We start from the raw sequence: 21,549 nt of genomic DNA, 5'->3' as shown, positions 1-21,549 counted from the left end.
CATAAAAAATATTTTAAAATTCGTGATGGCTTTATATGATAACAAGTTGTGGGCCCTGTCCCATATTTACCATTCCTTCACCCAAGATGACCACACGGGGGTCAGTGAGATTATTCTGACGTCGGGAACATTCAAAGAGGATCTGCGCACTATGGCTGAAAACCAAGGAAAATGTCACAATTACCTACCTATCATAATTTATTTTTTGTACCTAGTAAACCTACTTTCTTTATTTGGGCATTCGAAGGCCGTGTAGTAAGACTTGATTTCTTAATTTTAACGGAGCATCTCATAGGCCCTGAGATGGCTTTAGACTATTTTAATGACCTTCCTCCCCCTAGAAACTTGGCGCTCAGCCGCTAGTGATTAATAATCAAATATATATTGTGACATTTATATGTTTATACTACCAGGGTTGACAAGTTTCCTGGATTGTATCAGTGAGGATGAGGATGATGATGAGGTAAGCAGTTGGCGGATGAACGTACGTACAGATTCTAGTTATTGAGTAGCTTCACTACTAAATTTTGTTGTTGTTGTGGTTTAAGAAAACGACAAAGTAAAGTCAACTATGGCGCTTACACTCAAAACTATTTTGTGGGCCCCTACCCCTTTTTTATTAGAAAAATATCTTATAACCTTTCCTTGCGTTTTCTTTTTCTTGTTGAATATTGGAAAACATACAAGGTTTAATAAATTAGCTTATTATTGTTTTCACTTTTTATTAAACTATACAATTTTCTCCCATTTGATTACTGTACTTAATTAATTCTGTCTGCCGTTCTTTATCATCTAAAACTGGCAGCTTTTTGATGCTCTGCTTCTTATGGACATAATTATCCTTGTTTTATGACTGTGTAGGTGGACGGTCTCCAGAAGTGCGGGGAGGCCAGACTACCTGGAACATGCAGCCTCCAAGCTTATGGACATAATTATACTTGTTTAGGACTGTGTAGGAGGTAGGTCCCCAGAAGTGCGGGGAGGCCAGACTACCTGGAACATGCAGCCTCCAAGCTCCACAAAATCTCACCACCAGCGCAACCAACAGAACAAGAACGAGAAAGAGAAGCAGGGCGAGGTCAAGACCAGAACTGTGGTCTGGAAAAAAGGTATTGAATTTTTTTTAAAGATTGTTAGTTTAACCGAAAGACTTAATTTGTAGGAATGTTATTGTTGATGACCAAAAAATCTCCTTGTCATTGATACATTTTCAATTTAAATTGTTTTGCTATTACCTTAGGTCAGATTTAAACTGAGTAGTCCCACAGGGTTGTTGCCATTCGCTGGGTTCATTTCTGGATAGGCACTTTGTGGGAAAGAATAAATAAGAAATCAGCATTTAAAATCTACTTAATATACATAATCAAAGTAAAACATTAGAGGTGGAAAGAATTGTATCTCCACATCGCACTGTCCTTGTGCTGTCTCTCAATTGGGTCATGAGGTAGTTATCTGTATAAATACATCTATATTATAGATCTGTTTATACATATATATGATAATTTTTTAATTCAGGGAATATTGATTCAAGTGAAGATTTGGAGCATATCTTCCCCCGCAAGGAGTTACCCAAACTAACCCAACAACAGCAGAGTCAACCAACAGATGAAATAGACGGTGCCAGTAACACTCAACCCAATCCGGTTCCTGATAAAAAAGGCAAAATAGTTTTTTAAAGCATTCTATAGACATCAGCTTAAACACATTCAGGTTTTGGCGAGGGGGATAATTTTCATTTCAATATGGTTTCAAAACCGATTAATTCGCAGGATTAGAATCGGTCCTAAGCCATACTGAAAAAAATCATATTTAGCATCGTATTAAAGACAATTCTTCACGATTACTAAAATAGAAATCATAATATTAATACCAGTTATGTAAGCCTGGACCTTCGACTTCTCGGGGCTAACAAAATTGGTTTTAATCTTTTGATTTTTCATTTCAATATCCGCGGAAAGCTGTCTAAAGTAAATAACTATTTGAAGATGATATCTAACCAACCCCCCCTGAGAAGTTATTTTATGAATTGAAGTAGATTTTCTTTTTAAAAAAAGGAAAAAATGTATTTCGGTAAGGAAATAAAAATAGTATTATTTTATTAGTGTCTCGTCTGACCTATCTCCTGGAGAATCTAAAAGCTGAAGACACAAACCCCTGGCTTGAGTATGGAAAATATGATGCCTCTAGTAACCTGGAGGCTAAAACTAGGCATGGAATAATAACAAATAGAAAGCTAACGGAATACAATTAACATTTTTTATTAAGATAAAAGCATAGGTATTTTAAAAGTAGGATTTAAGTCACATGAATTAATCTAGAGAAAAAAGCATTAATTTTCTTCTTTTGGTAGGGGTTTAATTTTTTTCAGAAGTATTTTTTTTCATAGGAAAATAGCTTAAAACCAAAGTATAGCCATAACTTATTATTCTATTAATCCAGAAAAATCCGAATGTTTTTCCCCTTCTCAAGCACCGACGAGATGAAAATGGTCCCCATTGATATAACCTGTGTCCGCGACCTCAGTGTCTCGGATCTGTTGGGGTTAGCCCTCTACCAATATACTCAGAATAGGTGAGATTCCTTATGGATGCAGGGATCTTAAGGGATAAGACAATGGACGATAAATTGATATACATCCCAATGATTAATGATTATGCACAAAATTTTCCCTTCTGTAGATTAATATAGTTGGTTGAAAAGTTAGGATTCTATGAGTTTGCAAACCAACCAATCAAAATGCAATATTAAAGTACCCAAAACTTTTGAGCAAACGAATAAGTTACATAGGTTATAAAACTTTGGGTACCAGTGTAATATAAAGTCCATGTTTTTATTTAATATTTCAGACGAAGTCCAAGAGTTCTACCCCCATTGATAAACCACTGCGTGTGTATGGTGGAAGAGGACGGGTCTGTTGACTCAGACTTCCCCCCACTCATACTGACAGATGCACTCTCCAAGTATGGCTTCGAGATGTTGGCTGTCATGCCTGCAGCTAATCAGGTAGGCATTGCAATGAAGATTGAGTGATATATATGTATGTACTTTATCATAAGCATACTAAAATCAGGTTATTTACACCCAATTTTATGCTTGTTTTGGTATTATCTTAAAATGTTATGGCCATTGCAAAAAGGAAAGTAAATTTAAAGTATTATGATACTCGTCTGTCTGTGTTTCTTTTCTATTTATGTTTACGTTTATCAATAGGTCTATCAGTTTTTAGGTGTGCAGCTACTCTAAAAGACGTGTATAGGTAACCTTTCGCCCGTCAATGAACGAGAACAAAACTTGATTATTTGACTAACTATACATTTCATTATCTGAATATGATTTTCTATTGTAAGCTCCTTTTGCGCCACTTATTAACTTAATTTTCCTTATTCAAATATGTTAAATGTAATAGGTATATTTAAATATAATTCTTGAATTTGTCTAGGTTGCTACGGATGGAAGCGGGGTAGATACAGGATACTGTGTTACCCTACACATGCCAGATGGCACTTTCTCACAAATGGAGATACAGGTGACTTTATATTAATTTCTGGATACTGTGATACAGGATACTTTGTTACTGTGATATAGGATACTGTGTTACTGTAACATAGGATACTTTGTTACTGTGAAACAGGATACTGTGTTATTCTGATACAGGATACTGTGTTACTGTGATATAGGATACTGTGTTACTATGATATAGGATACTGTGTTACTGTGATACAGGATACAGTGTTACTGTGATACAGGATACTGTGTTACTGTAATACAGGATACTGTGATACAGGATACTGTGTAACTGTGATACAGGATACTGTGTTACTGTGATGCAGGATACTGTGATACAGGATGCTGTGTTACTGTGATATAGGATACTGTGTTACTGTGATACAGGATACTGTGTTACTCTACATATGCTAGATGGCACTTTCTCACTAATGGAAATACAGGTGACTTTTATTGTTTTTAAGTCTAACCATACTTGCAGCATCGCCCCAAGAGGTCTCTAGGCACTTGAAGGAAGAAGTGGAAGGGGTAAGTCGACCATCCACTTTCCATTCTATTTTTTTAAGTTATGGAGGGGGGGGGGGGTATTTTTTCCAGAGGAGATTTATCTTAGGATTGTGGAGGATCCTTTTTCCATAAGAGTTTAGTTATTAACCTTATAAGAAGCGCTACTGTAAAGGAGAACCATATTACATAATGAGATCTTAAGCTACAGAACAAACGCACAAATAGAAAGACATCCTGTTACTTTTTATTAGAATTTTTGTGAGCTATTTTTAGGATAGAAACATAACCCTTGGCGAGCTTACACAAATGGGACTTGAAAGAAGAAAATATTTACAGGTTATATACATTAACTTTAGTTTTCACGCTATTTGAAAAGGCCTACCTATTGATTCTAATTTTACTTAGGGTCTAGCTATAAAAAAATAACAATTTAAAATAGTTGTCCTTAATATGATCGTTTGTGTGTCTGATTGTTTGTCTGCCGTATATCTCTATTATTAAACTTAATTTTAATAATAATATTATTCATTTCAACTTATTATTTAATTTTTTACACTGGTTGTAACTGTCCTTGTACGTTTAGAAAGCTAAATACAAGTTTAACTACCACCTGGAGGCCCCGGACGCACCTGGAGTCCCCTTGGACCCTAAGCTTACTTTCAGTTCCCAGGTAACGACTTTATAAATGTATTTATCCATTCACTGGTAACATACAGTTTTTAACTCCCTCCTTGGTTTCCGAAGGGAAGGAGGGGATATGTGACTGTAAATTACACCGGTACCCAAAGTCATCTACATTATGTTATACGTTGTACTTTGGGTACTTTAATTGAACTATGATTGGTTGGTTTCAAACTTTTCATCAAATAATTTTAATCTTTAACTGAACTGAATTTTGTTAGTGTCATTGGGGATGCATGATATCAATTTATCGTTTATTGTCTTGTTCCTTTAGATCCCTGCAAATGACAGATAATCTCATAAAGACATTATTATTGCCTATTAAGGATGGTACAACCGAATTCTACATAGTACGAGACAACAGTAAACGTGTGTCAGAACAACAATCTACCGGCACTCTTCCCAACTTTCTGGAGGCACACCTATATCAGTCATTCAATGTTGAGATATTCACCCGTGTTCGCACCAAGGTAGGTCCCAATTATTGATTCAGGGGTGTATATTCTGCACAAGATTTTTTTTTTCCCCTGCTACAAAATTTTTTATTTTTTTTCCCCCCTAGATTTTTCTTAAAAAGTAGGGGGGGAAATTGAAAAATATTGAAAGAACTCTATATTTTATTTATTTTATCCCTCCTACCACACATTTTTTTAGTTTTTTTTAACCAAGGAGGGGGGCGAAATGGAAAAAATGTTTTCAGTTTTCTTAATTTTTACATTTTTTTCCCTCCAACCACTTATTTTTTATTCCCCCCCCCCCTGAGCCGGGGGGGGGAATAATTATGCAGAATAATTATACACCCCTGTATTGATTTTGAACGGAGGGAATATTAGACTGAAAATTAATTATATTGTTACCTAAGTCTTATTACCACGTTATTAATCTTATTCATTTTTTCAAAATCTTTGAGTACTTTTATTGAATTGGTTGGTTCCAAACTTTTCAACCAATAACTTTTAGGTTGATATTCATTTGGGTATATCTGGAGACAAGGTGGAGATAGATCCCCGACAGCAGCCTAGCTCTGCCAAGTTCTGGTCTAAACAGGTATAATTCATGATGAATCAATAAATAATGTTTTCGGTATAGATTTAAATTAAATACCTCAAATTCAAATTCAAATTCAATTTATTAACCATAGATCCAACAAACCCCGATCTTGGACAATTATCCTCCACCGGGAAATTAAATTGATTATGATAGATTATACAAGATAAAATAAATATGATTTTAATTGCATATTATCACATTTTACTATATTTATATGATGGTTTATATTTATTTCCCATCCAATCATTATGACATATTATTAGCGATAATAATAATAACTAAACAGTTTAATAATGATAGCAGATAATGCCCATGTCTGACTAGCCAGGTGCAGTACGTAGCCCTAAGGCTGGAGCACGCCCTTGATGACGTTCGAGCGCTATTGCTGGCCGGCATAGTCGGACTAGTGAATTTGAACATTGCTGTTATAGTTCAATAATAATAAAATTCCGCAATTATGCTTCAATATGCTTGCTACACCCCCAGAAGTCTGTCCGCCTCCGTCTTTGGTCGTCCCCCACCGCCGCGCAATGCCTCCAAATGTGATTTCTAAATAGTAAAGTTAGTACAATTCTTTGGTCCTAGGACCAAGGAACAAGGTTATCAATAGATAGAAGCGCAACTCGTAACAACAATCCATAATTTATCCCATACGTCTATATTTAGTAGGACTAGGTACCTATTTATAAAGAAGTAGACAAAAATAAAAAAATAAAAAAAAGTCAAGAAGTCTTAAGAATAGGTACCTAAAGAATTCTACTTGCAGTAACCACGCTAGTAACCACGCTATGGAGAGAAAATGAAAGGGGTAAGGACAAAAGAAAGGTTAAAAATAAATAAAGAATGAAAATTAATTTAATTTGAAAGTATTTTGTTTTAATTTAAGTTTTTAATTTTAGTCCAACCCTAATAAATGTATATTCAAGCGTAGAGAAGATTGAAGAAAAATGTGCCCATGACCCCCCCCGCTCGGGGTGCCGCGCCCCACCTGCCAAGGTCCGAACAATTATGCGTCATGAATCATGCGTCATGAAGAATACGAATAAAATTAACAAAAATTGAAAATTGGATGAGTTCCAATATTCATGAATGCAACAGAGAATATTCAAAATTGAATATTCTAAAACGTGTGGTTTGTTGCAACAAAAACTGCGTCAAAATTCAATTTTGAAAAACAAGGACAAAAAATCTTCAAGCGAGAAAAATAACACATTTTGTTCGAAAAATGGCATAGAACGCTGCTACCGTCACGGCGGGAGTCACTCACCACAAGTTTCTTCATTTAACCCCACAGCATTAAGCCGCAGTCCCGGCTCAACAACAACCCCCTAAAACAGAAAGGATTAGTAAACAATTAAAGTTGAAGGAAAGATAAATTACAACCAGGAATGTAGTTAAGAAATCTAAGAATATTCTTTCCGGCCGCAGCCGCAACCCGCAATCCCAGCCCCCGGACAAACTTAGCTTCGATTAAAATAACTTAAGAAATGACTAAAAATAGTCAATACGTTGATTGGATTAGATATTAATCTGCCACACGTCATAAAAATTTAAATTTAAATGTAGTTAAGAAAATGAAAAATGAAAGTTAAATTAAAACAAGTTAAAATAACATATTTGGGTTGACATTTTACACAATTCTATTGAGTAGGTAGTTAAAGACTCTTTTTTTAAAAAGTTTAAAATCTTGGATAGTTTTCAAGTTTTCTGGTAAAGAGTTGTAAACTATTGGGAATTGAATTAAAGGTAAATTAAATATAAAATTTCTTGTTGTACTGTCAACATGTAAGTCATTTCTATGACGTGTGTTATAGGAGTGTAACTGTCGTCTGTATTGCCAAGTATTATCAAAAATCTCAGGCTGTTGGCCGTTGATGTATTTATGCATAAAAAGCATGATATTATAATCCCTCAGCTCTCTGAATGGTAAAATACGCAATTGTTTGAACAAAGGAGCACTGTGTGCAGTGCTGGAGCTGTTTGTGATTATTCTAGCACACTTCTTTTGTAGTTTATGTATAATACTTGCCTGTCCGTCAGTTACACCCGTAAAAATTATTATTGAATACTCGATAATGCTATGTACGTACGCGAAATACAGCATCTTAAGATGCTGCATGTCGAGCACGTTCTTCATGACACGGAGGCTAAAGATTGCGTGCTGCAGCCTGCTGTGAAGGTCCCCCCAGTGATAAGTAAACTTCAACTTTGAATCTAACCTAATACCTAGGTGCTTAGCCCATCTATTCTTTTCATTTTCATGGTTACAATCAACCCTTTCAAGCTTAACAATTTTGCCAGGATCCCTTTCCCCAAAGTTGTTAGAATCAATATAAACAGGAAATTCATTAAGAAGGTCAATTTCATTTGCAGGAATAACTTGTCTAGGAGTTTTAAAAAGGATGATTTTTGTTTTTAAGGAGTTTATAATTAATTTATTGGCAGCATACCAGTCATTTGCTTGAGGTAGGACTCTATTTATTGTTTGGATTAAATTTGTGAAATTATCAGATTTTAAGAAGATTAGGGTGTCATCACAGAATAAGTTAAAGATGGCTTCTCTGCAGCTGCTGTCTAGGTCATTAATGAATATTAAAAACATTAATACGCCCAGACAGCTGCCTTGAAGTATGCCGATCAGTATCTCCTCCAGGGTGGAGGAGTACTCCCCCCCAAAGAAAACTTTCTGCCTACGAGAAGAAAAGTAACTAACAAACCAATCATAGATGACACCTCTAATCCCATAATGATGTAATTTAGCCAACAATATATCCCTGTCAACTAGATCAAAGGCTTTCTTGATGTCCAGGAGCAGTATACTGCATACCTGTCCATCAATGAAAGCCCTTGCAACAAGATTCATTAAGTTCAGAACATTATGACTAGTATTATAACCGCGACGAAAGCCAAATTGACGTGCATTGAAAAAATTACGCTCATCCAAGAAGTCATAAATGGAAGTGTATAAATACCTTTCCAGAGGTTTGCTGAATGACGCTATCATGCTGACGCCACGATAGGCGTCAACAACAGAAATAGGGCCACTCTTATATACTAAGACAACTTTAGAAATTTTCATGAGATCTGGAAAAACACCTGTGCTTATGCTCAGATTATAGATGTATTGCAGTGGAGCCGTAATCGGCCCCGCTGTCCTACATAACAATTTCATAGATACATCAAAAAAATCCTGGCTTTCTTTTGGCTTAATACTAGTTATTAACTCAAATGTTTTCTGCAGTGTAAGGGGGGGAACAAAGATGGTTTCTTCAATTCGTGGAGGGAGAAACTCCCTAAAGTTTTTGTTTGAGATAGGGATGTCTGGGGTTAAATTAGCACCCAAATTACCAAAGAAATTGTTGAAATGGTTAGCGATTTCTTGCTTATCGGTGATCTTACGATCACCGACCTCAAGATAATCCATTGTTTTTGTGTGCTTTTTTACTCCCAGAACCTCCCTAAGTACAGACCATACTTTTTTCCCATCCTTACCCGCAGATTTAATTTGGTTCTGAAAATAATTTTTCTTAGCCCTACGGACGCTTCTAAAGTACTCATTGCGGTACGCATTGTACCGCGCAGTATTAAACTCAGAGGGATCATTGCATTTTATCCTATAGAGTGTGTTCTTGAAGGCTTTGCAGTTTAAAATGTAATTATTGATATAGGGCTCCTGGGGTATGCAACGCCTGTTGTTTCTGATAGAAACTTTGGGGCAATGAGTGTTATAAAGGTCAATGAATATCTTTAGAAACGTCTCATAGGCTAAGTCAACATTATTTAGAGTAGTAACCACAGACCAATCGGTATCATTTAGCGCGTTACAAAGGTTATCATAATTCTCATCTGATAACAGGCGCTTTGTGAAAGTTTGAGGTTTTTTTGTCTGTTTGAAATTTTCTTCATAAAAAACACCAATAGTTAAAAAATGATCCGAATAGTCCGTGGGTACAACCATTGACAGGGCTACATTTTGTATAAAGTTTTTGCAACAAATTAAATCCAATAAACTATGACTAAAGTTATGAATACGGGTAGATCTGAGGGTTATGTTAATAAACCCATAAATAATTAAGTTATCAAGAAATTGTGCTGCCGAGCTACCCGGTAAAACTGCTTGGAAAAGGTTTAAATTCATATCACCCGTGAGGAAAATAGGATAATTGGCATAATTGTCTAAGCTATCAAAAAGTTCAAGGAGTTTCTCAAAAAAGGGTTGAATGGTTTCTTCACTGGGGGTCCTATAAATATTAACTACAATTCCTTTAAAGTTGCTGTAACTTATCTTTAAAACTAAACACTCAAAAACTGATTGCTCAAAAAGGTTAGGAAAAATCTCTTCAACTTTAAACCTAGATTGTACATAAGTACAAATACCCCCCCCCCTCCCCTGGGGCCTAGGTTTCGAGTACAAATCATACCCATTAAGTTGGATTAAGTTTAGATTACTGTTATTATTGAGCCAAGATTCCTGCAAATTAATTACTGTGGGCTCCACGCCCGAATTTCTATAACAGTCTATACTGGAACTAAGCTCTGTAAAACACGAATTAATGGATCTGCAATTTAAGTTAAATATTGAAAAGACCGGTCTATTGAGTGATTTAATCTTTTCTATTGCATTCTGCTCTGTAATATAATAGGAGTCTATATTGAGCTCCTCTGAAAAGTCAGAAAAAATGTCCCCATAAATATGCGACGTAATACTAAAATTCGGATTGTCGTTAAGTTGATTTACGCTACCATCCACCTGAAAAACCATACTACTAAAGGTTCACATCCAGAAAGCATTGCCCGACAGATAAGGTTCTCCCTCCAACTTCGACTTCTAGAGCGTCCCGTGTGCTGCGTACATACTGAAACACAATTATATGAATACATGATAATACAATGTAATGTTAGCATCATACCCAAAAATCAATGAGGTATCTAGGTACCTACTGAACTTATAAAATTGATTGATGGCTTACAAGGCTTAGACTATTCTTATATTAATGTTAAATTATTAGCCTTGTTAGATATATTAACTATAAATATTAAGTTCTATGTACACACATAATAATAATCCTAATTAAGATGTTTAAAAAGGACTGAATTACTAGACTTCAAATTAACATTAACATTAGTTGTTAGTAGAAATGTTAGTAATAGTTATCAATAAGTTGGAAATGAGGGATAAGACTTTACTGCTACTAAACTTTGTTTAAAAATTAACTTGAATAAGATTCAATATCACTAAGTGATTAATGTTTATAAAGGACAAGTTCTATATGTTTTGTATGGAGAATTAATAAAACTTATACTGTCCTTTCATTTAGCTGGAGCTGGAGAGGTAGGACTAGAGGTTGACACCGTCGATGCTGCAGCTGCTGCGGCAGCTCGCGTACTGGCCGCTATCGCTGTGGGCGCTGTCTGACCCTCTTTGGGCACGTCATCTCCGGGGGTGTGGGGGGAGGGTAAAGCTGGAAATGCGTCGGCTCCAGGTACCGCACCACCGGTTGGTGGGAGACCCTCTGCCCCTCCTTCCTGTCTGACTGTGACCCCAGGGTCTATTCCTCCATCCTCCTCTGGGTGCTGCTGCTTGGCATGCTGGTCAGCAACCTTAATTATATCTGACAGGTTAAAATCAAGGCCGTCAAACAACGCCTTGTTAGGGACGTTGGCCTTGAAGGCCTCCAACACGATGGACTTGGCGCTAAGAAGGGAATTTAATTCCGGCAGAGGCTCGACCATGCCTAGAACTGTGGGGGAAAAGGGGTTGTGGATCTTGATCCATTTGCCCTTGTGGCCAAGCGGCATGAAAGAAACCCCTGCACTCGTGGTCTTGCATTTGTGAGCAAGCTTGGCTGTGTGTAGGAAAGACATTACTTGGCGGTTCATGTCCGCTAGGTCATGTGACACCCTAAGCTTCATCTTGTCATCGTATTTGACCGCCGCCGCCGCTGATGACCACTGACTGCGGTCCGCCGCACGCTTCCCAAGGCTTATCAAGTGCTCCCGTTTATTTAACATAAACAGGAATAACACCCTGCGCGAAAAAAACCTAAAAATCATCGGGGGGACTGCGCCTCTGCGGCTAGGGCCAAGAGGATGACTGTACTCAATATTAGAGTAAAAACTTGTGTTGAATGCAACAGAATCACCTGACTGTATCATTGACCGTAGGACCGATTCGATGACCTCTTCATAGACATCCTTGACGTCAGGGACGGTGGCTCGCCACGGCGACTGGAATCCGTAAATCCGTAGGGACCAGCAATGCTGCCTCTGTTCCCTCTTGACCGCCTGACATAAATGATGATAATTAATAAAACGGTCACACTCTCTATCCTTCGTCCGTAATTTCAACAGCAAATCAATTTGCGCCCCTAAGCCTTTAATTTTGAGGCATCAGGGTCTTCGAGTCGAGCCCTAATTGAGTCAATTTCGGTTTGGTATTGCCCCTGTAACCCCTCAATACGCTTACCTATATCCACCAACTTCAGGTTCACACTGTTGAAACTCTTCGTTGTTTGTTCCGTGTACTCCTTTATTTTCGAGGCCACAGAAGTATCAATGAGCTTAGACATCCTGGCCCAAGTATCCGGGCTAAGATTAACGCCGCCATCTGCCGAACCGTCGGCCTCCTCATCCGCAATGGCAGCTCTAAGCTTGTTGCCTTTGTTGGCTTTGGACATAATGACGGCAAAAAGTGCCGACAAAAAATAATTATTAAAGCACAGATAGATGTTCACAGGTGCGTGGTATAGGTAAAACTAAGCGTAGTAGAGAGGGATTACAATTAAGGGGTAACCTGAACCAATGACGTGAGGGCGAGAAATAAAGTTGACCAATGAGAGGACACCAGTTGTAGGGCAGGACCAATCACAGCTCTCCACAGAATAACTCCCAACCAATGGCAGGGCTCCAACACTAAAGTGTGTGTATGTGTAGTGTGTGTGTGTGCGTATAGCGTAGGCTCTCCTCCACTGTTGTAGATGTACGGGGGGGAGGAGAAGGGGGTGGTAGCGATACTCAGAAAAAAGGGGTAGGAAGCTTATACAGCAGCTCTACATTAGAAGATGTGTATCGCTTGAAGGACGCTAACTAACTAACTAACTAACTAACCTACCTATAGTTTGAATGAAAATAAAAGTCAAGATCATTAATCCCTTAATTGGACCAATAGAAACACATTGAAGGAACAATCCTACCACATTATTGGTTTGAAAGTGTGTGTAATCATTTTACGAAAGGGCAGTTATTTTTCATATAATATTTTAATAGAAAATTTGCTTGAGGAAATCATGGATATGAAATTATGAATATCATCTTGATTAACTATTATATGTTTAATATTAATTTTTTTTTATTTAGAAAGCTGTTTCCTATGCCCTGGACAAAGTTGTGAGCTGTGAGTTGATGGAGAAAAATAAAGGAGGCCTGAGTCCCAGAGTTGTATTTAGAATGGTTTATCTTAGTGATAGCGGCTGGGGGCATAAAGACTTTGAGGTGCGTTAGTATTTTTAACTTTACCTACGTTATTTGATATGTTGTGGTACTTTTTTCTCTTCGGAGGGTGAATTTGATGTTCCTCCAAAAATTGTTATAAACCTTCCCAGGACATATGAGAAGTTACATTGTAAAGGAGAAATAGATCAGTCCGGTGGCTAGCGAGATCTTTTTTTACAGACAGACAGACTTCCTCTATCATCTAGGGGCTCTGTATTCGAATGGGTAGGGAGGGGATAGAAAATAGCTTTAAAAACAGACTTAGATCTTAAAACTTAAGTTTATAAATGAAATAGCCTAAAACTATCCTAACACTCATATGATTGTGAAGCCTTCCTTAATGGAGGACTCAACTGGTTGAGTTATTAGCTAAATCTTAATTGACATTGACTATCCCCCAAGAAAATAGCTTAAAACCACCGCAGTAGGTGAATTCCCTGAAAAGAAGAGCCCAATCGGTAAAGCGGTTACCGTGATCTTAAGCTTCAGACGGATAGACAGACATCATCTTACTTTGTATAATTAATGTTAAAGAGCATTTTTATTTAGTCTGACCGAGAAGTTGCCCAAGACGTTGTACAGAAACTGAACTATCTACTCGACCAAAAACAATCAAATGCAAGGGAGCAGAGAAAAGAATACCTACAGAATAAACACAAGAAAAGAGAGAGAGTTAGAACTTTGACTAACTAATAAAGAACCTCCTAGTGTTTAAAAAGTTTATTAAATTTTTTATGAAGCTTCTCAATAATGGTGAACCAAATCAGTTTAGTTGTTTCCGAGATTTTAAAGGACAAACATAAATACTTACAACTGTAGGTATGTAAAGCCTAACAAAGTTACATAATATATTGGTCAAGCTAGTAAACATTTAAGCCTATTATGCTTTTTCTTTTTGAAGGAAATGAAATTAAAATTCAGGAATGAAAATGAAAACTTAAAATCTGGCATAAAAGTGTTCAGTTGTTCTTATAGAATAAAATTAACATTTTCAAATCATATGATATGATATACTTACAGTCTACATTATAAAAAAAATGGTTTGGATTACATTATTTAAGTGATTTTTATACTTTCAGAAAAAATGTAAATACGCAAAATGTTTAATAATAGTTGCATAAGGTAAATTTTTTTTTTGAAAGGGCATTTTAATGTTCAAATGTATCGCAGCATCAAATAAGTTAATAATATTTTTCCTATTGTCAAGATATTAGTTAATTAAGCATGAATCGGATGTTTTGTGAAGTGGGGTATATTCAGAGTTTGTACAGCACATATTTTGTACACTCATTATTTTATTGAGTTGTATTGTAAAATAAAAAAAGGTTTATTTATATACTAAAAACAATGCTCGCGCTAAAACCAAATGTTAATTAGAGCTTTTTGAAGCTGTATTATAGTGGTTTTTTGCCCTTTTGTTGTCAGCGTGTATTTTTGGTTTGCTGGGTGTCTGTCATCGTGTTGATTTTGATGGATGAACATAAACTAACAGTTCAAGTTACAGTTATTATGTTTGTTTAATTTTTGTAAAATAAACCTAAAGAATTCAGAAAAATACAGGGTCCTTCGACAAACGCAGGAGTCCCAAACGTCGGGGTGGACACTTAACCTAACCTATTTTATACCATCTAAAAGGTTTTTTAAATGCCTAACCCCTGCGGGGGGCTTATTTGTTCTTTCATATCTTAACCTAACCTAATCTGTATAGAAATATTTAATAAAATTAATATTTTAACACTCCTGCGTTTGTCCACTCCGACGTTTGGGACTTCTGCGTTTGTCCTGGAACCAAATACAGCACTGAGAGATTTTTAGACTTATTCTACAAATATAATTTTATTGTGTCACAGGTTTAGTTTTCTGGTGTTAGTGAGCTGTTTACTGCACAGCCTGACCGAGTCAGAGACCTCGTACACCTGGAGGCTGGACCTGGCGGGTGGCAAGGGGGAGGCCAAGATTGTGGCGGATATGGGTATACCCCCCAGGCCAGGGGATGAAACTCAGGTATAACAACGATTGGATGGATGGACAATGGAAGATAAATTGATCTTCTCTCAAAATACCTTTTCTAAGTAAAATTGTGATTTTTTTGGGAAAAAGATTTTGTATAATAAGAATAGATACCTAAGGTATGTCAGGTAGGGCAGCCATATTGATATTAGATTTTCAAATACAATAACCAGAAGATAAAATTGGCATAGTTGCTTATGAAATCATATTAAAGACAGCTTGCCGCGGATATTGAAATGAAAAATAATGGATTAAATCAGTTTTTTTAGCCCCGAAAAGCCGAAGGCTGGGCTAACAAAACTGGTATCGATTTCGTGATTTTTATTTGACTATTCATAGAAAGTTGTCTATAATACGATTCTATACACGATTTTCAGTATGGCTGAGAACCGGTTCTAATCCAGCGGATATTAATCGGATTCGAAGCCGTTATGGTTTTTATATATAACAAGCTATCAAAACATTTGCTTAATTTTTTAACATTTTAATCGATGTTGATTACCTACCTAGAGTTATTTATTGTATTTCCATTATCTTTAAACATAGTGACCATTTAGGAGATATTAATGGACATCTTGTTGTCTACTGTGACGGATAATGACGGTATGTGGAGAAAAACAGCACAAGAAAATAATTGCAGGTGCGTAGCAACTATTTAATTGTTTCTTATTCAATTTCAGTTCAATAGTCAAATATTTTGTAGCTAAGTATGTTTACGGGAGTGGATACAAAACCGCGACAAACAAAACCGCGACAGTTACAAAACCGCCCCATAACAAAACCGCGACAGTTACAAAACCGCCCCATAACAAAACCGCGACAGTTACAAAACCGCCCCATAACAAAACCGCGACAGTTACAAAACCGCCCCATAACAAAACCGCGAAAGTTACAAAACCGCGACAATAACAAATATATAACTATGTAGAAATTTTTTAGAATTCAACATTCAAAAATGGAGTGGATACAAAACCGCGACAAAAAAAACCGCGACAGTTACAAAACCGCCCCATAACAAAACCGCGACAATAACAAAAGACCAACATTCAAAAAGTCTTAATGCTAGAAGGTCATGGTCGCAAAGCTTAGTTTCGAATTTCGTGGATTTTACAAAAAGTGGTTGGTAGATTTATTTCAAATTTTTTGTTATGGGGCGGTTTTGTAACTTTCGCGGTTTTGTATCCACTCCTAGTTTTAAGCCTTAAAATAATGAATTGGGTTTTAAAACTTTGAGTACCAGTGTAATTTACATTGAAATAATCTCTCCTTTCTCTTTCTTGATAACAAGCGTCTGTGTAAGATTTAATATATTTTAGAATGTATGGACTAAGCCAGTGTCAACATAGTAACCATGCTCGTAATAACCTGGGGGTCTATCTATCCATATCTTATTATATCCATATATTTAGAATGTATGGACTAAGCCAGTGTCAACATAGTAACCATGCTCGTAATAACCTGGGGGTCTATCTATCCATATCTTATTATATCCATATATTTAGAATGTATGGACTAAGCCAGTGTCAACATAGTAACCATGCTCGTAATAACCTGGGGGTCTATCTATCCATATCTTATTATATCCATATATTTTAGAATGTATGGACTAAGCCAGTGTCAACATAGTAACCATGCTCGTAATAACCTGGGGGTCTATCTATCCATATCTTATTATATCCATATATTTTAGAATGTATGGACTAAGCCAGTGTCAACATAGTAACCATGCTCGTAATAACCTGGGGGTCTATCTATCCATATCTTATTATATCCATATATTTAGAATGTATGGACTAAGCCAGTGTCAACATAGTAACCATGCTCGTAATAACCTGCGGGTCTATCCATATCTTATTATATCCATATATTTTAGAATGTATGGACTAAGCCAGTGTCAACATAGTAACCATGCTCGTAATAACCTGGGGGTCTATCTATCCATATCTTATTATATCCATATATTTAGAATGTATGGACTAAGCCAGTGTCAACATAGTAACCATGCTCGTAATAACCTGGGGGTCTATCTATCCATATCTTATTATATCCATATATTTTAGAATGTATGGACTAAGCCAGTGTCAACATAGTAACCATGCTCGTAATAACCTGGGGGTCTATCTATCCATATCTTATTATATCCATATATTTAGAATGTATGGACTAAGCCAGTGTCAACATAGTAACCATGCTCGTAATAACCTGGGGGTCTATCTATCCATATCTTATTATATCCATATATTTAGAATGTATGGACTAAGCCAGTGTCAACATAGTAACCATGCTCGTAATAACCTGGGGGTCTATCTATCCATATCTTATTATATCCATATATTTTAGAATGTATGGACTAAGCCAGTGTCAACATAGTAACCATGCTCGTAATAACCTGGGGGTCTATCCATATCTTATTATATCCATATATTTAGAATGTATGGACTAAGTCAGTGTCAACATAGTAACCATGCTCGTAATAACCTGGGGGTCTATCTATCCATATCTTATTATATCCATATATTTAGAATGTATGGACTAAGCCAGTGTCAGCATAGCAACCATGCTCGTAATAACCTGGGGGTCTATCCATATCTTATTATATCCATATATTTAGAATGTATGGACTAAGCCAGTGTCAGCATAGTAACCATGCTCGTAATAACCGAGGCCTACCCATCGATACAGCTGACGACACGTATGATGACGTGGATGAGGTAACTACGGGGATCTCAAGGGTTAAGACAATGGACGATAAATTGATGAAGGGCAATAGTGTAAATTAAAATTATTGGTTGAAAGGTTAGGAACCAATAAATGGAAATTCAAAAGAACCCAAAATTTTTGCTTTCTATTAGTATAATTTCTTCGATTTTACCTAGGTAGGTACCTATTGAAGAAATTATATATTTAAAGAAAAGAAATACATTACAATGTTCTAATGGTTAAAATCAAACAACCGCTTTTTTTTTGTTAAAGATACATAGCCTTTAGATTTGAGTGAATAGTTGTAAAAATAATTAGAGCTTCGTTCAAAAGAAAAATTCCTTATTCTTCAAATGAAATGAATAGATAATTTTAAACATTCATTGTATGTTAAACATTACAAAATATTTCAGGTGTTAGATTGTGGAAAACCTGTAAACTTTACATATTACGACCACCTGGTGGGAATACAAAACCGCGCCAGCCACAGTCACATACCAGAGCCGGACGTGGTCAACCTGTTCAAGTCTAAAAAGTCCAAGAAAAACTCGAGCAGCAGCAGTAGCGGCGGCAGCTCGGAGATTGACATCGATGCAATTGAACGGCGGCTCAAAAAGTCCAAACGCGAGAAGCCGAAGTCTGTTGAAATTTATAATCAAATTGCCAACTTTTGGCGGATTAAAGGCGATACACAGGCAGGATAAATGGATGATAATATAACAAAATGTTTTTTTTTTAAACTGAGGGGGGTAGGCAGAAGCAACTTTTGTATCATACTATATTTATCAAGAGCGATTTGAATTAAGGGGGAGGAGGGGGGGGGGGAGAGTTTAACCTTTGGGGCTATTAGTTGCAGATGTAGGTAAGTCTATAATGGCCTTTTTTTTTGTGAATTTGAGATAATTTATCCCTGAGTTGAGGAGCAATTCACCTTCCCCTGTTAATTTGATTTTGAGATTTTGCCTTTTCTTTCTGTTGATGCAATCAACAATGAACCTATTATTTGCTAATCCCTTTTTCCCTGTACAACCAGGCGTCGATAGAATGTTACCGCCGCGCGCTGGCTGTGTCACCGAACAACGCGGAGATCCTGCTAAACCTGGCCCGGGTGCTGTTCAACCTGTCCTACCTGGACGATGCCATATTTTTGACCCGGAGGTCGCTGGAGGTCCAGCCCCATGATCAGAGCGCCTGGCAGCAACATTTCCAGGTACATACACAGGGATCTTAAGGGATAAGACAATGGACGATAATTTTATACACACGCCCTATGATTATAAACTAAATTACCCCTTCTGTACATAAAGATTATTTGTTGTCCAATATCCCCTCCCTCTCTGAGTTTTAGATCCAACGAAAAGAGGCATCTTTGCATTTCAGACATGTTCTAGAGCTTTGACAGACAGAGATACGTATAGATCCTAATAATTTATTAGCTGCGCTTCTAAAGATGTTATTTTTTTCAGTTGGGATAGATTTTAAAAGCATATGGGCATTTCCAAGAGTCAGCTTTGCATCTGAGGCATTTTTTATAGCTTAGACAGACAGAGAGACGTATAGATCCTAATGATATAGTAGCTGCGCTTCTAAAGATGTTATTTTTTAGTTGGGTGAGATTTTAAAAGCATATGGGCATTTCCAAGAGGCAGCTTTGCATCTGAGGCATTTTTTATAGCTTAGACTTTTAGACGAACGTATAGATTCTAATAATATAGTAGCTGCGCTTCTACAGATGTTATATTTTCAGTTGGGTGAGATTTTAAAAGCATATGGGCATTTCCAAGAGGCAGCTTTGCATCTGAGGCATGTTCTAGAGCTTAGACCAAATTTCCAACCAGCCTTGGCATTATTAAAGGTAAGTAACACTTTATTATCAGTCAATTTTATATCTATAACTCAAAGTAGAACGAGGTCTGTCCGTCTGAAGCTAAAGTTCTCGGTAACCACTGAGCCAATTGGGCTCTTTTCCTCATGGAAATATAGCTACTCGTCCTGTGGTAGTTTTCAACTATTTTCCTGGTAGATAGGACACCCCCAATTCCCATAAAAAAAGACAAAATGCCCAGCCCCCCCCCAAAAAAAAAAAAAAAAAAAAAAAATATTTCTTTTGTGAACAAAAACAAAAGAGGAAAAAGTGTAAAATGTACACCATGTTGATCATAATGTTCCTTGTACTTAATAATGTACTCATAATATATATTTATATAAGAGATGGAGAGTACACCTGACTTCTCTGTACATGTGTACTCCATGTTGTTATGTTCCTTGTACGCAGTAGTGTACTCATAATATATATTTATATAGGAGATGGAGAGTACACCTGACTCCTCTGTACATGTGTACACTATGTTGTTATGTACCTTGTTCTTAGTAGTGTACTCGTAATATATATTTATATAGGAGATGGAGAGTACACCTGACTCCTCTGTACATGTGTACACTACGTTGTTATGTTCCTTGTACTTAGTAGTGTACTCATAATATATATTTATATAGGAGATGGAGAGTACACCTGACTCCTCTGTACATGTGTACACCATGTTGATCATAGTGTTCCTTGTACTGAGTGTACTAGGCTGGATACTATCAACTCTGGACGCTACATTAGCTGAGGAACATGAGAATTCTAATCAAAGGTAAGTTTGTTTGAATTCTAAGCAATGATATTCATTTGCAATAAGCACATTAATCAAAATAATTTTGGTTTTTGTGTTTATTTTCAAACGATATGAAATTTTTAATTGTAAGGTTAGTTTGTTAACAAAATTTGAAGCCTTTTTGTATCTTTTCGTTTATTGCTTATAGAATCCCTTTAATTTGGGCAAAGTAAATTAGTCCTATCAAATCTAATCAAAAATGAAGATTTTTATGATGTTATAGAATAATTTTGAAATGTTGGATTTCAAAGACTTTTAGGAATGATAGTAAGTGTAAATAATCTAAACGTCTTATTTTAATATTCATTATTTTTTTTTCAGAGTAAAAGCAAATGGAAGAATAAAGCACAGAAAAGGGGGACATTAACCAACCACAACCACCCACAAGGGCGATAAAAATGAGGGGTGTCATTCCACCCCCCACCACCTTTGGATCAAGATCTGATATTTCTTGGATTAAACATTCCTCCAAAATTACTCAAATTTAACCATTATTATATTATGTATATTATATATAGATAATATTGAGAAAACTATATTGTACTATACAGGAATCAAGGTGTAAGTAATTTGACTTTAATTATATCAAAAATAAATATTTTAGAATTAAAACCAAAGGGAATTGCATAAAATCAACAAAAAAAGCCTTTATTTAAATTAGGTTAAGTTGGATATGTTGTAGTTAGGTAAGTTAAGCCCCGTAGGGTTTAGGTTTCTGCTTAGGCTAAGAAAGGACTTTGGTGTTTTGACAAGTGGAATTCCTCTAAATTGAATTTAAATTAAAACTTGAATTTCATAAAATATTTTCCAGATAGATAAATAAATCTCTTTAATGCAAAAAAAACAAGGTTATTCGGTCTCAATTTACACCTTGATTCCTGTAATTTAGCAGTACAATAGCTCTAAGTATTTACAGCCATACCATATAAAAATAATATTATATTGTTTA

General features: G+C 36.3%; 3 protein-coding genes across 4 annotated transcripts; 2 read left to right on the top strand and 1 right to left on the bottom strand.

The window, feature by feature from the left end:
* Positions 1 to 25: 25 nt before the first annotated feature.
* Positions 26 to 14,327, top strand: Sin1 (SAPK-interacting protein 1). The gene is made up of 14 exons (XM_080168920.1): positions 26 to 168; positions 415 to 463; positions 947 to 1,109; positions 1,516 to 1,659; positions 2,103 to 2,208; positions 2,440 to 2,571; positions 2,847 to 3,003; positions 3,440 to 3,526; positions 4,285 to 4,347; positions 4,595 to 4,681; positions 5,019 to 5,162; positions 5,653 to 5,739; positions 13,099 to 13,233; positions 13,783 to 14,327. Exons 1-14 carry the CDS (start codon positions 26 to 28, stop codon positions 13,924 to 13,926), a joined length of 1,641 nt encoding a protein of 546 aa, XP_080025046.1. The 3' UTR covers positions 13,927 to 14,327.
* On the bottom strand, positions 5,803 to 11,898 carry LOC145325893 (uncharacterized). The gene is made up of 2 exons (XM_080168894.1): positions 10,600 to 11,898; positions 5,803 to 6,216 (listed from the first exon to the last, which is right to left on the bottom strand). Exon 1 carries the CDS (start codon positions 11,896 to 11,898, stop codon positions 11,053 to 11,055), a length of 846 nt encoding a protein of 281 aa, XP_080025020.1. The 3' UTR covers positions 5,803 to 6,216; positions 10,600 to 11,052.
* LOC145325921 (tetratricopeptide repeat protein 17-like) lies at positions 14,248 to 21,133 on the top strand. 2 transcript variants are annotated; one of them, XM_080168929.1, is made up of 9 exons: positions 14,248 to 14,355; positions 15,084 to 15,237; positions 15,801 to 15,883; positions 17,855 to 17,954; positions 18,357 to 18,638; positions 18,977 to 19,153; positions 19,691 to 19,798; positions 20,440 to 20,579; positions 20,922 to 21,133. In XM_080168929.1, exons 1-9 carry the CDS (start codon positions 14,333 to 14,335, stop codon positions 20,965 to 20,967), a joined length of 1,113 nt encoding a protein of 370 aa, XP_080025055.1. In that variant the 5' UTR covers positions 14,248 to 14,332; the 3' UTR covers positions 20,968 to 21,133. The 2 variants fall into 2 exon arrangements, with proteins under 2 accessions (XP_080025055.1, XP_080025063.1); XM_080168937.1 differs by lacking the exons at positions 20,440 to 20,579; positions 20,922 to 21,133 and adding an exon at positions 20,248 to 20,351.
* Positions 21,134 to 21,549: the final 416 nt, after the last annotated feature.

Source organism: Acartia tonsa, chromosome 1, assembly GCF_053477335.1.
Source record: "Acartia tonsa isolate MP-2025a chromosome 1, ASM5347733v1, whole genome shotgun sequence".
NCBI lineage: Eukaryota > Metazoa > Arthropoda > Copepoda > Calanoida > Acartiidae > Acartia > Acartia tonsa.
Note: the sequence above shows the minus strand (reverse complement) of the source record. Positions and strands in the feature narration are given on the sequence as shown.

What these genes read in the sequence shown, in the direction of transcription:
- LOC145325921 (XM_080168929.1), top strand. Translation starts at nt 14,333, where the DNA reads ATGTTTAATAATAGTTGCATAAG. An exon ending in CGTATGATGACGTGGATGAG is followed by an intron (nt 17,955 to 18,356) that starts GTAACTACGGGG and finishes AAAATATTTCAG; the next exon opens with GTGTTAGATTGTGGAAAACC. An exon ending in CCTGGCAGCAACATTTCCAG is followed by an intron (nt 19,154 to 19,690) that starts GTACATACACAG and finishes TTATATTTTCAG; the next exon opens with TTGGGTGAGATTTTAAAAGC.
- LOC145325893 (XM_080168894.1), bottom strand. Translation starts at nt 11,898, where the DNA reads ATGATACAGTCAGGTGATTCTGTTGCATTCAACACAAGTTTTTACTCT.
- Sin1 (XM_080168920.1), top strand. Translation starts at nt 26, where the DNA reads ATGGCTTTATATGATAACAAGTTGTGGGCCCTGTCCCATATTTACCAT. An exon ending in ACTATGGCTGAAAACCAAGG is followed by an intron (nt 169 to 414) that starts AAAATGTCACAA and finishes TATACTACCAGG; the next exon opens with GTTGACAAGTTTCCTGGATT. An exon ending in AGGATGAGGATGATGATGAG is followed by an intron (nt 464 to 946) that starts GTAAGCAGTTGG and finishes ATACTTGTTTAG; the next exon opens with GACTGTGTAGGAGGTAGGTC.